This window comes from Patagioenas fasciata, chromosome 2 (genome assembly GCF_037038585.1).
Source record: "Patagioenas fasciata isolate bPatFas1 chromosome 2, bPatFas1.hap1, whole genome shotgun sequence".
NCBI classification, from domain to species: Eukaryota; Metazoa; Chordata; class Aves; order Columbiformes; family Columbidae; genus Patagioenas; species Patagioenas fasciata.
In genome coordinates, this window is record NC_092521.1 from 4,250,032 (window position 1) to 4,265,008 (window position 14,977).

Sequence of the window (14,977 nt, forward strand, 5' to 3'; positions counted from 1 at the left end):
AAAAACATTTATGGAGTTCCTCTTCTTTGATTATTTCTTGGCTGGTTGGGCAGGACATCTTGTAAGTAACTGCCAGAGCCTTAGGAGCCTGGCAACAATACATAGAATCAATTTGGTTGGAAAAGGCCTTTAAGATCATCCAGTCCAACTGTTAACCCAACACTGCCAAGTCCACCTCTAAACCATGTCCCTAAAAGCTCATCTACACACAAAAATGGGTGGGCATGATATGACACGTAGGTCCACATGTCCCATCTTGGGTCTTAGACCTACCTGGCACCTTGCAGAGTCATAAAATCATAGAATCATATATTTGTTTCAGTTGGAAGAGACCCTCAGGAACACTGAGTCTAACCGTAACGTAACCTAACTCTGGCACTAAACTATGTCCCTAAGATCCTCATCTAAACACCTTTTAAACACCTCCAGGGATGGTGACTCCACCACTGCCCTGGGCAGCCTGTTCCAATGCCTGACAGCCCTTTCTGTGAAGAATTTTTTTCCTAATATCCAATCTGAACCTCCCCTGGTGCAACTTGAGGCCATTTCCTCTTCTCCTATCACTTGCTACTAGGGAGAAGAGCCCAACCCCCTCCATATTCCAAGCTCCGTTCAGGCAGTTCAGAGATCAGAAGGTCTCCTCTCAGCTCCTGTTCTCCAGGCTGAACCCCTCAGGTCCCTCAGCCTCATCCCCATCACATTTGTGCTCCGGCCCCTCACCATCTTCATCGCCTCCTCTGCACTCTCTCCAGTACCTCAACGTCCTTCTTATGATGAGAATCCCAAAACTGAACACAGGATTCAAAGTGGAGCCTCACCAGTGCCAAGTACAGTGGCACAATCACTTCTCTAGTTCTGCTGGCCACACTATTCCTGACACAAGCCAGGGTGCTGGTGGCCTCTTGACCACCTGGGCACACACTGGCTCATGTTCAGCTGCTGTCATCAACACCCCCAGGTCCTTTTACCCCAGGCACTTTCCAGCCACTCTTACCCACGCCTGTAGCACTACCTGGGGATGTTGTGACCCAAGTGCAGGACCCAGCACTTGGCCTTGTTGAACCTCATACAATTGCCCTCAGCCCAATGATCCATCCAGTCCAGATCCCTCTGTATGGCCTTCCTGCCCTCCAGAAGATCAACACTCCCACCCAACTTGGTGTCATCTGCAAACTTACTAAGGGTGCACTCAAAGTGTGGCAAAAGGGATCTCCAGGGCTTGGCTTTTTCTCTGACATGGTATTATGACTTCCACCAGTACTGGGGAAGGAAGTGATGCTTCACTTTATCATCCCATATGCCCAGCTGACCTTTTCCCCTCTGCTGATTTCACCTATTTTATTATAAACACTTCAGCGACCATCCTTTAAAAAGGGCTGACAGTAATTGTACAGTGCCTACTATTCCAGACCCCATTTTCCTGGCTTGTAAGTACTACCATAAGCATGATTAACAATATTTATTATAAGTGTACATTATATTATGCATTTTATGAGGCTTCTTCTAATCCATGGTCTTTAAAACAAGCCTTTCAACTAAAATTCCACCTAAGCCAAAGCAATGTAAGAATTATTACACTGCAACATCAACAAAACAAACAAACAAACAAAAATATTTTTCAATAACACTTTATTTTTTGCAGATGGAGTCACAAGGGATCTTTTTATTTGGCTACAACTGCTTTCACTATAATTTTCCTCTCCTATGTCTTCCCAGGGATCATATTTGGAATGTATGTGCAAGGATTGTGCTCCTTGCTGGTGCTATTCAGCCATTTTTGGGGTGAAAACGAGAAGTTTTTAATTCGCATATCATTCCATTTTGGAATTACCCACCGGAAACTATAGGTCAAAATCATATGGTGGCATGTTATCTGTCTTTTTCTATGTAATGTATTTTTAGAGACCAACATCCAATTGCTAAGTCAGCTACAAAAATATTATTTTTATGATAACATTCAAGGGGTTTTAGATAAGGAAATTAAGCTGATGGGATGCATGTAAAAATCAGTAAGCTCTTTGATATACTATCACATGGAAAGTGAATACTTAATTTGAAAAAGCTAGAGATTACAGAAAACACTTAAAACTGGGTAAGACACTGATCTAAGGGGAGATGTTGAGATATGATCAGTAGCTGCTGGATTTGAATTGGCAGTACAAACTGGGACTAATCTTATTTAGTATTTTCATAATATGTTATTTTACCTTGGTGCACAGTCAGGAGGTATTGGGATTTCAGAGGAAGAACGGGATATCACTGAGGAAGAATCATTTTACCCATGTTAGTGAAGCAGCAAATACATTTCCTAACAGAAAGTACCAGGTTATTCAGCTAGGGACTAATAATTTCCACTTTAAAGTGGTATCTCATCGGGTGAAAGTGAGAAAGAAAAAAGCTTGTGCATACTAGGATGAGGATAAATTATTAATGTGCAGGGTCATGAAAAGATGCATGTGGCCATAGGATGTGGTAGGCAAAATATTTCTGGGGCTGAGGAGGGACTACTGCCCTTATACCAGGTACTGTGGGGACCACAGTGTGTTTTATGTCATTCTGCACAGCAAAAGTGAATTCAGGTAAGAGCAGAACTTAACAGAGCTACTGATGTGATGGTGAGAAGGGAGATGTTACATTGAGGGCGCTGCTTATATTAATGAAGTCTGCAGCTTAACAGTGAAACGTGCTTATAAATATCTAAAAGGTGGATGTCAAGAGGATGGACCAGACTCTTTTCAGCAAGACAGGATGAGGGGCAGTGGGCACAGACTAAAACACAGAAGGTTCTATCTGAATATGAGGAGAAACTTCTTTGCTTTGAGGTACCAAAGCCCTGGAACAGGCTGCCCAGAGAAGCTGTGGAGTCTCTTTCTCTGGAGACATTCAAACCCACCTGGACACCTTCCTGTGTGATCTGCTCTGGTGAACCTGCTTTAGCAGGTGGGTTATACTGGATGATCTCCAGAGGTGACTTCCAACCCCAACCAGTCTGTGATTCTGTGCTGCCTGGCTTCTGAGCAATGGGTATAAATAACTCCTGGAGAGATTCGGATTGGACACAAGAGGGAAATTTTTCACAATGAGAACAATCAGCCATTGGAATGATCTCCCCAGGAAAGTGGTGGATTCCCCAACATTGAACAATTTTGAACTTCAGCTGGTCAGGGTGCTGGACCAGCTTGTCTAGACTGTGCTTTTGCCAAGAAAGGTTGAGCCGGGCAATCCTCGTGATCCTTTCCAACCTGGGATTCTGTGATTCTATGATTCTTACGGGCTAGCTCAAACAATGGAAATACTGGCAGTGCACAGATAAATTCTGTTTGCTTTCTAGAGTAAGATACCAAAAACAGAGCTCCTGTGCCTGGCACTTCAGCAGGGTCACTAATAGCTGTCTCTGTATGGCATGGTAGCATAGGAAAATAAAGTGTGGGAGACACTGTTTATCCCCAAGATCAATAAAACAGTTATAACATTCTCATGAATAAATTCATGCTAAACTTGGATTAGGGCTGACCCTCAGACTAGGCTGCAGGTAGAGCCTGATGAGCTGGCAAGAAGGGATTAGGAGGGGGTTGCTGGCAATAGCAGGAGACAGTGCACCAACACCAATGTCTCTTTCAGTATGTGCACCGTAATAAATCACAATAAATCATGATAACACATTTCAAGAAAAGTATCTAAGTCTTTCCTCTCCAGGTCTTAATTGTGCTGGACTTTATGCTGTTCCTGTGACAGCATTCCCCATATAGTTTTAGTGGTACCTGAGACCTGTTGTGGAATTATTTTTTACAACTTTCATTCCTTTATGCATTTGAAGTAAGAGTGTCTGATTACGTTAAGTACAGTAAAATAGCCAACGATTATTATGCAACACAGTTTCTTTCAAAAAGAGGCAGTTGTACCAAAAAGCATTAGGAAGGTACCTTCTGCCTAATATTGCATTTTGAAGTTTTCACAGCTACTGAGAATGGTGAATCTGTTCTGCCACCAGCTGTTGTCAAACCAGCCTAGAAAACACACGGCTCTTACACAATGAGCTTTGGATTATGTTTGGTTTGTTTCTTTGTGTGATACAAACCTGCTAATTTCAGTGAAAGAATCTAACACCTCTTTCTGCTTTGCATTATTTGTTATTTTGAAAATTCATCCCTGTTTTCAAGACTGTCTTATCTGGGTGTTTTTTGTTTAGGGTAGTTATCTCTGTGTGTTTTCCCAAGCTGCCATGTACTTTGATTTGTTAGGAATTCAGCGCATCTTACCTGTGCATTAGATTTCATGGGTAATACTTAGAAGAAGGCCATTTATTTTATTTAATGATGCAGTTACAAAGGTATCTGGTTTATTACATTAGTGCCCACATCCATGTCAAACTCATCTTCAGGAAGATTAGTATCATTTGTCTCATTCGGGATCTGAAACTTTATGCCTCAATTATTCTGTACTATTGCATAAGTAACATTGCCAGGATCTCTAATAGATAGGGACACCAGGTGACTTAAAGAAATTTAATACCCTGGCATTTTCAACTGCAGAGCACTTGGTCCTATTATTAATCAAGGCTCCAAAGCCTTATTCTCCTGATTAAAGACTTCAGCAGAAGGGAATCATGGAAGCTTTAAGTACAGTATTTTTAATTAGGGACAAATTCAGGACATCACTATGCATTACTTCTTTAGTAGGTGTAATTAAGGAGCTGATCTGCAACGAGCCCACTCGGAAAAACATTCATCTTTAAATCCTAGCAGCCTGCTCTTAGAAAACAGACCAAAAAAAAATGGGGCATAAAGTCTGTCCCTGAGGAATGTGGATGTGAAATGTCTTGTGGTCAGTGTTTCCACCTGAAGGCTAAACATCTTTAAGGAAGACAGGTTTGGTCACACCACGAAGCATCCAAAGGCACAGTCACACAGTCTTCGTGTGAGTTAGAAGAGTGTGGAGTGTCACTTTGGTTTATGAATTATCTATAAAAAGCAGCAGGATTTGCTGTGGCTAGCCTTAACCTTCTATATATGATATATATGGTTTAAACTAAACCATCTAGGCTCCTAGTGTGGAGGAAAGACTCCTCAAATCAGGGGTTAATCACCTCCTGTGATAAGTGTTTGAGAGTGGTTATCAATGCAGACTGTGTGATATACCACACATTGCAACTAGGTTACCCTAAGGCATTTGATGAGGCAAAGGAAGAAGGGTCCATATAGTCACAAAAGGTTAAGTGATTGAATGCCGTAGAAACTCAGAAAAGAGATTTGTTCCATCTGCAATCAGAAGCTATTGTGGTCTAAATATATTAATAATTTCTGCAGTGGCTACTACAGCTTTCTTTGGGCTGTTGCTTCCCTCAGATTTCCCTCCTCTCATCACAGTGTTCTTACATTGAAAAACAAATCAAAACAAAGCAACTAAACACCTCTTTGAAGATGAACCGTGTTGATTTTGTAAAGCTTCCATGGTGGTATGAACGTCATCATAGAGTACAACTGGAATTGAAGGGTGTATGATACAGAACTGAATGGAAAGTTTGTCCAAAGCGGCATGGATTTTTGTTGGGATAATGAATTTAAATATTACAAACCCATTATTATGGGAAGCATGTGCACCAAAACCAAAATAGTGTTATTTTGCTAATTTGCCTACTGTTACCACAGATTCATTATCTGTAATCTGCTTGCAGCTGACTGGTATGACCTTGAGATTTAGGAGCCATCACAGAAGTTTTGACTCCTACCCAATGCATAGTTCAAGTGTTCTCCATTGCTAGAGGGAATACTAGTTTAATATAGCCTTGCAGTCATGATAGAGCAGCTGAAAAAGCTACCACACCTCAGTTTCCAATTAACACTTTTCAGATGAGATGCTATAAATGAACATGTTAGTGTTCCCAGTTTGTTCCAGCATGAAGAGTAACAGGGACAGTGTCTTAGCTGAGGAGGCACCAAGTAGGACCCAAGGAACAACAAACTCACTGGTTTCTATGAAAATAAGGTTTGTAATGACAAAAATAGCTGTTCCTTAGTGGATACTCACAGGGTAGCTGAGATGTCTGAAGGTACTGCTTCATGCAGAGCTGATGGAGCCTAGTAAACTAACTCTGTTGGATATACTCTGGATGTAAATCCACACCATATAAATCCAGTAACTGAACAGGGGAAAGCTTACCTGGGAATTAGCCACTACAGTCATTATTTTCAATGAGTTATTGGAATTAAAGTGAATACACACATGAACTTCCAAAAAAGGTATATGGTAACTTACAGAAAAGCTCAGGCTGTGGTTCTGAAATTTATGTTTTGGACTACAAATATTAAATTTAAAAATTTGTGTCAATGCCATGCAGGGTACTGATTGTCTAAAGACATTCACCTGGTTAAAATTTGTTCAAAAATTGGCTGGAGTAACTTTGCCATGACAAACTGTATGTCATCCATGGGCCATCCAGCCCTGTCATTTAAAGTTTCTGTTAAAGCAGGTACCACGTGAGGATGTCATGAACTCTGTTTCATTTAATAACTCAACAGAAACATGATGGCACATTCCAACTTGATGACCGGCTGGGGATCCAGTAGTTCAGATCTAGTCTTGAGGACTGTGTGATCATCATCTGGTCTTTCTTTCCTCATCAATGGCAAAAAGGGGCTGTATGGAGGGGCTAAAGAGCACATTGAATATTACTGCAGATATGAGTGGAAAAAAGAGTGGTCACTGACACAAACCAACTTCATCATATCAAACACTTCCATGCTGCTGGCGGTCGCTAAGCCTCAGATCCTAAATTTCTTTGGGAAAATTGTCCCCACAGGTGTAGAAAATAATGATTTAATTTATTATACTTTTTTTTTCAATTTAAAAAGATAAATAATTAAGATGAATTAAATGCTTGTAACAAAATCCAACGACACATTAAGTTAAAGGGAAAAACATTATTTACCTCACTGGGAGAAGTTCCTTCAAAGGTAATCTTTCCTTTTCAATTAGCCAAAATGACTTTGGGGAATCAGGATGACAGCTGCAGAAAATAAAACGAGGGTGAGAACACACTGAGAGAGTACAGTAGTAGATCAAGAACTATCTCAGGTTTCGTTGATTTTCGTAGGGTTGCTGCATAGGGGTTTACTATCTGTGGGTTTGAAGATGTGACTTTCTTAATATAATTTTAATGTTGCTGGGGCACAACAACAGGGACAGACATGTAATGATACATCCCAAACACCACTTTTGCAGTGTTCAGTGCTCACTAACTCAGACACTTTGTTAACCAAAGATGTCATCCATGTGCTTAACATTCTTTGATGCATATATACATACATATTTTTCTTCTGTGATTTTTTTACTCACATTTTGCATGCACATAGACATTTAGCACCTATGCTCTCCTGTGGTAAGGATTTCCACAGTCCAGATTCGTGGGACAGGATAAAAAAGTCCTTCTTTGTGTTTTAGACTTACCACATGGTACTTTCATGTGATGGTTTGTTGGTCTTGTATCAATGAGAAGAATGGGGAAAAAATGCCCCAAACCAGAACAAAACAAACAAACAAAAATCCCCAATTTATCTATAAAGAACATTGTAGGGAGCTGACCCACACACAAATTTGGAGGTATGATCTGTGTCGGGGTACATCAGTCTCCACCCCTCCTTGTGAATCTGAGACACCAGAATAATGAAGGGCTGCATATGATGAAGTTTTTTGTCTATGGACCATTGCTAAGGATGATCCCATAAGACACAGAGTTTCCTACACCCGCTCAAAGGTACATGTCTGAATTTTTCACTCTGTACTCATTGGATAATGTGGCCCAAATGATTATCCCAGTGCTGTTGTATAAATGGGAGATAGACCCTGGGTCCTAATAATATTTGCTCATGATATAAAGGCAGGAGGTAATATCAGTGCAGAAGGGGAGGGAGAAAGAAATAGGTGATCCTGAGGACAACAAAGAGATGAAATGTAATATTCAGTGTCATGCATTTGGGGATGAATATTAAAGAAAATGATCCTAGTATCACATAATTTAGCCCATATTATCAGAGACAGCAAGAGGGATATGAGCCAAGGATTAGGATGTTGAAGAGCTGAGTTCCAATCTTGTCTCTGCAAATGGCTTGATGTATGCCCTTAGGTAAATTCTCTACCTTCTCTCTTACAGCTTCTCTTTCTATATTAACCGGATAATAATATTTAGATGAGCTTTGCAAGGACTAATTAGTTAATGATTATAAAGTGCTTGAATATGTAAAGTGCAATGAAAGTGCTAGGGATTATTATCATCTTGGAAATAATGAAGAATGTTTATTAGTTAGTTATTGTGATTATTTCTTTTAAACCTCTTTATTGCTAAGTGTATAAGAGGCTGTCATCCATAAAGTGGGTTTTACAAAGGGATTTAAAAGGGAGGGGGTGGAGGAATGGTTAGGAGGCACAAATATAGTTTGAACAAGGAGTTTTAACAATGTGAGCATGCCAGTTCCCACCTTTACATGGCAGCTGGTAATCCAGGCTGGAGAACAGCAAACAGCAGTGTTTGTATCCTCTAGACGGTGTTTTACCACTTCTACTCGGTGACCTGGCACTCACCACCTTCTTGTTGGGTACAACTACTCTTTAACTGTGCAGTGCTCTACATTCTGCTCCTCTGCAATCAGTTGAGGGTTCTCTCTGGACCACAGTGATAAAAGGACAGGGAGATGACAAAGATAAACACATTATTGAGTCTAGACTGTGAAGTCGTCCATGTCTGTCTGGGAGTTGGGTAGAGGTTTTACTGGCAGAATCACAGAATAATTGTGGTTTGTGACATCTCTGGAGATTGCACAGTCCAACCCTTGGCTCAAAGCAGGCTGCTCAGGGTTATGTTTAGCTAGGGTTTGAATACCTTTGTAGATGCAGACTCCACAACCTGTTCCCCTGTTTGAGTACCTTCTCAAAACAACAACAAAAATATTATTTCTTGTGTTTAAATGGAGTTTCCTGTGTTTCAATGTATGCCTGTTGCCTTTTGTTCTGTCACTGGGCACCACCGAATAAAACCTGGCTTCATCTTCTTTAGTTCTTCTCTTTGGGTATTTACATGCATAGATAAGATACTCCTGAGCCTTCCCTTCTCCAGGCTGAAAAACCTCAGTGCTCTCAGCCTCTCCTTGTGAGATAGTCCACTCTCTTAATGAACTTAGTAGCCTAGTACTGAACCTGTTCCAGTATATCCATGCCCATCTTGTCCTGGGGAGCCCAGCACTGCACACAGCACTTCAGATATGTCTCACCAAGGCTAACTACAGCAGAAGGATCACCTCCCCTGACCTGCCGTCAATGCTTATGTGCCCAATGTAGACCAGGAGGTTATTGACCTTCTTTTCTGTAAATGAATGTTGCTGGCTCATGTGCAACTGAGTGTCCACCTATAACCCCTACATACTCCTCTGCAAAGCTGCTTTGCAGTCAGCCAGCCCCCAGCCCATACTGGTGTATACAATTATTCCTTCCCAGATGAAGGGCTGTAGACCAGGAACGTATAAATTCTGTGCTGTAAACAGAAGGTATCTTCATTTTGAAGATTATTTAGCTCTTAATTTAGGTTTGGAAGGTAAAATGCACAGCAGAGATCGGTTACAAGGAGAATGATATAAGATCGTATGATAATTCAGGCTGGAAGGGACCTCAGCAGGTCTCTCATTCAACCTCTTACTCAAAGCTTGCTGCTTCCACCTCCTGAGTATTATCTTTTTACACTGGAGCTGTTTGGAGTTTTCTGCATAGCCGAGCTTGTCTCGTGATATGTCTAGTTGTATTGCTGGATACTGGGGATGCGCCATTCCCACCATTCTTGTGCTTGGAGTATTCTGTCCTTAAAACTCTGCTAAATTTCCAGAAATGCCTCACGTGGGATCCACTGACCCATTCCCTTAAGCAAGTAAAAACCTACTCTCTTAAAGTCCAGGGACTGCACTGGCCTCCTCTTCCTTATTATTGATTATTATCTGTCTGCTTCACCTGGCTAAGTCCACCTGCACCCCACCTGAAGCTAAAATTGTGCTGAAAGTTGCTCATCAATCTGGCTGGACACTGGACACTTTGAATCTGAAAATTTGCTCTCAAGATGTTCATGCAAAGCTCATTTATTGCTGTTGTCTTTTCTGGACCTGTTAGCTGGAGGATCACACTCTGCAGGAACATAAATCTGGAGTGAGCTGACACAGCACCACATTGGCCAGGTTCATTCTCACCTGCCCAGGATCTCTGCAGCTCTTTCCATGGCACGGTGTAGATGTGCTCTACATTTTCCCTACCATTCTAATCCTTCTAGAGCACTTTGCTATCAAAACCCCTAAAAGTATGTTAATGCTTAACCTGTAAAAGCTCTGCTTATCTTCCTCCTGCCCTCCCACCGTCCCAAATAGAAAATTGCTGACAAGTCTCAGGATGAGATAAACTGGCTCATGAGGATGAGGAGAAGGAAAGAAACTTAAGCTGACAGCCTTGATCTCCTCCTGCCATCCTTTTTTTTCCAAACAGCCCTTCGGAGTTTCAGCACAAGCTGCATGTGGAACAAGTTTTACATGACGGGGTTTGCACTGCTATATCCCTCCCATGAGCTTCTTAGGGAGGAAACTGGATTTACTTCCCTTTCTCTGAACTTTTCTTCTGGCAGCACAGCCCAGCCCTCTGCTCTCCCGCACACCCCGTCAAACGGTGACAGTGTGATCTACAGGCGGCTTCTGAGAGGGAGACTAAGCTTATAAGTGCTTTAAAACTTCACATGGAGACGAGTTTTCCATTGTAATAACAGCTGACGGTACCTTTTTATAATCAAAATGCAAACTCCCTTCCCCTGCTCACTGCTCAGGAGCACAATTGAGAGTGACAGAATTCATTACACAACGGAGACAGATGGAGGACTTTAAAAAGAACCATACATCAAGAGCGGAGGTCTGTGAGTGTGTAGATAGTGGGCAAAAAAGCTTAAAAACTTCAATCCCTTCCATGCTGCTGAAAATTACCAATCTTCTTATCTTGGCAAAACCTTATTATGCAAATAGTTGTCAAGTGGAACACTCAAATTGGCAAAATTACTTTATTGTAGCACTTTTTACACTCTCTCCAAGAAAAGTCTGTTTTGCTACTGTGATAAGTAAATGATTGATTACTCTTGCTGTTTCAGAATAGCAGAGTGGAACATGATGTAGTAACACCGTCAGTGGCACAGACTCCATTAAACGGAAGGACACTACCATTTTTGGAAAGCAACGTGCCACTTAAAAATGTAGCTCTTCCTTCTCCTGCTTAACAATTCTGGAGGCATGAAGGCAGGTGAGTAGATTGAGATCTTTCAGGCACCAAACAATTCCTCCCTTTTGCTTGCACCATTATGGACTTCGGCTGTTTTCGAGCAAAATATGGAACTTACCAACACTTCTTCCCTGTGCGAAGCAGTAGAGATTTTAGTTTATTTTCTTCTTCTCAACAGTTTTTTTTCTGTGTTGCAACATGAAATACTTAAGCATCTCAGTTGTGGACTCAGTGATGAAACATGTCCATTACCTCCACATAAAGAGTATTATTGCCTTAATTTTTGTTCTTGAGAAGACAAGAACTGCAGAAGGTTAATGGGGCAAAACCGCATACTGCCTCTCTTCAGAAGTGTTCAGCCCTCCTCTCCAGAGATGATTGAAACGGGGTGTTGAATCATGGGCACAATATTGCCAGTGAGGTACACTGCAGTCAGATTTCTTGACACTGGCTTACTACTGAATAATAAATGTCGCCAGAGGGGAACCAGATGTAATATAAAACTGCCTGAAATGGTCATTGCATTATAAAAGTGATTCCATGAGTATTGTAGAAGCATGGAATGGTTTGGGTTGGAAGAGATCATTGATGATTATCTAGTCCAACTTCCTTGCTGTAAGCATCGACGTCCTTCACTAGATCAGGTTGTTCGAAGCCCCATCCATCCTGACTTTGAAGACTTCCCGTCATGGGGCACCCACTTCTCTGGGTAACCTATTCCAGTGTCTTACCACCCTCATTGCCAAAAAATTTCTTCCATGTGTCCAATCTAAATCTAGTCTTATTTTAGTTTAAAACCATTGTTCCTTGTCATGTCACTACAGAATCTGGTAAAAAGTGTTACGACATATTACTTATCAACCCTCTTTAAGTATTGAAAGGCTGCAAAAAAGGTCTCCCTGGAGCCTTCTCTTCTTCAGGCTGAACAACCTTGGTTCTCTCAGTCTTCATAGGAGAGGTGTTCGAACCCTCTGATTGTTTTTGTGACGCTCCTCTGGTCCTGCTTTAAGAGGTTCATGTCTTTCTTGTACTGGGGATCCCAGAGCTGAACAGAGTAGCCAAGGTGCGAGGTCTCACAGGAGCAGAGTAGAGGGGCAGAATCACCTCCCTTGACCTGCTAGCCATGCTTCTTTGGATGCAGCCAGGATACAATTGAGTTTCTGGGCTGCAAGTGCTCATGTCCCACTTTTCATTCACCAGTATGTCCAAATCTTTCTCCACAGGGCTGGTCTCAATCATCCACCTTCCAGTTTGTATTGATACCGGGGGTTGCCCCAACACAGGTGCAGAACCTTGCCCTTGGCCTCATTGAACTTCATGAGATCTACATGGCCACCCTCCTCAATTATTTATGATAGGAGACAGTGTTTGCAAAAAGCTGTGCTTTTACGACAAGTAGTCTTGCCATTGTGTGAAGCTGTCTACATGAACAGATGGGATATGCTGGTGACACGGTGACACAGATGTGGGCAGATTCCAACTGCCTTCCGGGGCAATACGGATTCTTGGTGGTGGTATTGGGACCAATCCAGATTGCAGATCACTGTTGAGAGTTTGCACGCAGCTCTGGGGCAAAGATACGCATTCTTGGCTCCAAGTGATTACTGAACAGCAGGTTGGGAGGAAAGCAAAAAAAGGGCCTGTTTTTCTCCTTACATCCCACTTGAGTTGCTGTAGGTGACACTAAAATGAATGAAAAAGAAATCATGCTATTCTTTCTCAGAGCAGGGAATGGAATAACAACTGAAAAACATGCCCATGGGCTGACATTGCAACAGCTTTATGGAGGGCAAACTATGCCCATTCATCTTCCGACAGGCTTTCATAGGAAGAGAAATTCAGATTGCTTGTTTGTTCATCAAGTTGTTTGCAAGTCACTATTGCTGATTTCCCCATCCATCCTTTTTTATTCTCTCACAATGTGATAAAAGCAGAAGACTATCTACTGACATTTTTTGGGCTGGACCAGTCAGCCTATGAGCTGTAGTAACAGTAGTAGCAGAGTCTTTGTGGGATGTTTTGTGGCTTGTGTTACACCGCAATGTATCCGCATTGAAATGAACTGAGTTGCTCTTGCTTTTTTATCTGCTCATTGTCAGTCTTAGAGTGTCAAACCTTATAAGAAAGCTTTCTAATTCAGTAAGTATGTCTGTCTTTTTTGTAGCTAATTCTAATTTTGGTTGAACTTTCCTTACTTGATGCTGTATATACATTCTCTTCTCCATCTTATGAATGTCACTTTTCACCACCTTTGTGGCCATGGAATATCTTACAGCCCCAAATGGTACATCTACACTTTTCTGTCAAAGTAGTCTCAAAGAGCTGGAAGTACAGTGTTGTCAGCATTTCCACCACCTCTCTGGACAACCTGGGCCAGCCTTTCACTGCCTGCATTGTAAAAAGAATTTCTTCCTCATGTCTAGCCAGAATCTCCCCTCCTTTAGTTTAAAAACATCACCCCTTGTCCTGTTGCAACAGGCCCTGCTAAAAAGTTTGTCCCAATTCTTGTGGTCTTTCACAGATGATTATTATGCCAAGAATAAAGAACACAACAGAGAAACAAAAGTAAAACAGGCCACACCTCTGTGACATGCACAGAGATGCAACTGTCACTTGGGCTGAACAGGTTGCAGAATATCTCCTTCACAGGATAACTTCCTCCTGGAATGGGCAGCACTGAAGAGTTTCCAAAGAACTCTGACAACTTCTCTACCTCCAGGGTGGCTGACATCACCACCACTTTCCTGGCCATCTTCCTGTTTGGTGGTTCCTTCTGTAGAAACAGTTTCTTCAGCAAACCAAACAAAATATCAGTGAGGTCTTGGTCCCTCAACCACAAGCCTGGAGAAGAGGAGACTAAGAGGAGACCTCATCATGGTCTACAGCTTCCTCACAAGGGGAGGAGGAGGAGCAGGCACCAAACTCTTCTCTTTAGTGACCAATGACAAAACCCAAGGGAATGGCAGAAGATGTGCCAGGGGAGGTTCAGGTTGGACATGAGGAAAAGGTTCTTCACCCAGAGGGTGCTGGAGAACTGGAACAGGCTCCCCAGGGAGGTTTCACAGCCCCAAGCCCGACAGTGTTCAAGAAGAGACTGGACAACGTCCTTGGACACATGGTGTGAACTGTGGGGTTGTCGTATGCAGGGACAGGACTTGGACTTGATGGTCCTTGTAAGTCCCTTCCAGCTCAGGACATTCTATGATTCTATGAACAACCAGACCAACCGTTTTCTGAAAAAACTTGTAGCTTCCATATAGACCCACATCTTCTTTAATAGTTAGAAATATGTGAAACAGTGAGTATACAGACAGTTCTGCCCTGTTGTAGTGTTGGGATCTACTGGAGTGCTCCCCTTTCTCAGGAATGTGGAAGTGCTCTGGGATTTAATAGACATAATTTAGACACAACCACCAAGTTCTTCATAGCAATTTATACCATAAAGTACATTTAAGCCTCATGAATTTGCTGCACACACAAAGCACCACTGAAGGTAACACAAAACCTTAACCTCCTAGATATGTTAGAAGGGAATGTGGATCTGGATCCCTAAGTAGTCAGTGAGGCTTTGTGTGGATGAAACACTCTACCTACGCACAGTTGTTCATGAGATCAGTACTTTGCCTGCAAACAAAGTAATGTGGTGTTAGCTACCTTTACAGAAGAACTAATAAATGCTTTTTCAAATGCT

At 41.9% G+C, this 14,977-nt stretch overlaps 1 protein-coding gene across 14 annotated transcripts in view; it reads left to right on the plus strand.

Moving 5' to 3' along the window:
- Nucleotides 1-14,977, plus strand: part of TSNARE1 (t-SNARE domain containing 1) — a 535,013-nt gene that overhangs the window by 429,928 nt on the left and 90,108 nt on the right. For 8 of the 14 annotated variants that reach the window (XM_071803750.1, XM_071803751.1, XM_071803747.1 and 5 more), the window contains one exon: nucleotides 11,159-11,307. The exons of 5 other annotated variants lie outside the window; for them this stretch is intronic. In XM_071803750.1, coding sequence (XP_071659851.1) covers nucleotides 11,159-11,284 — 126 coding nt within the window. In that variant the 3' untranslated portion in view covers nucleotides 11,285-11,307. Of the gene's footprint in view, nucleotides 1-11,158; nucleotides 11,308-14,977 lie in introns of those variants that run through there. One more of the 14 variants, XM_071803762.1, reaches the window with a different exon arrangement.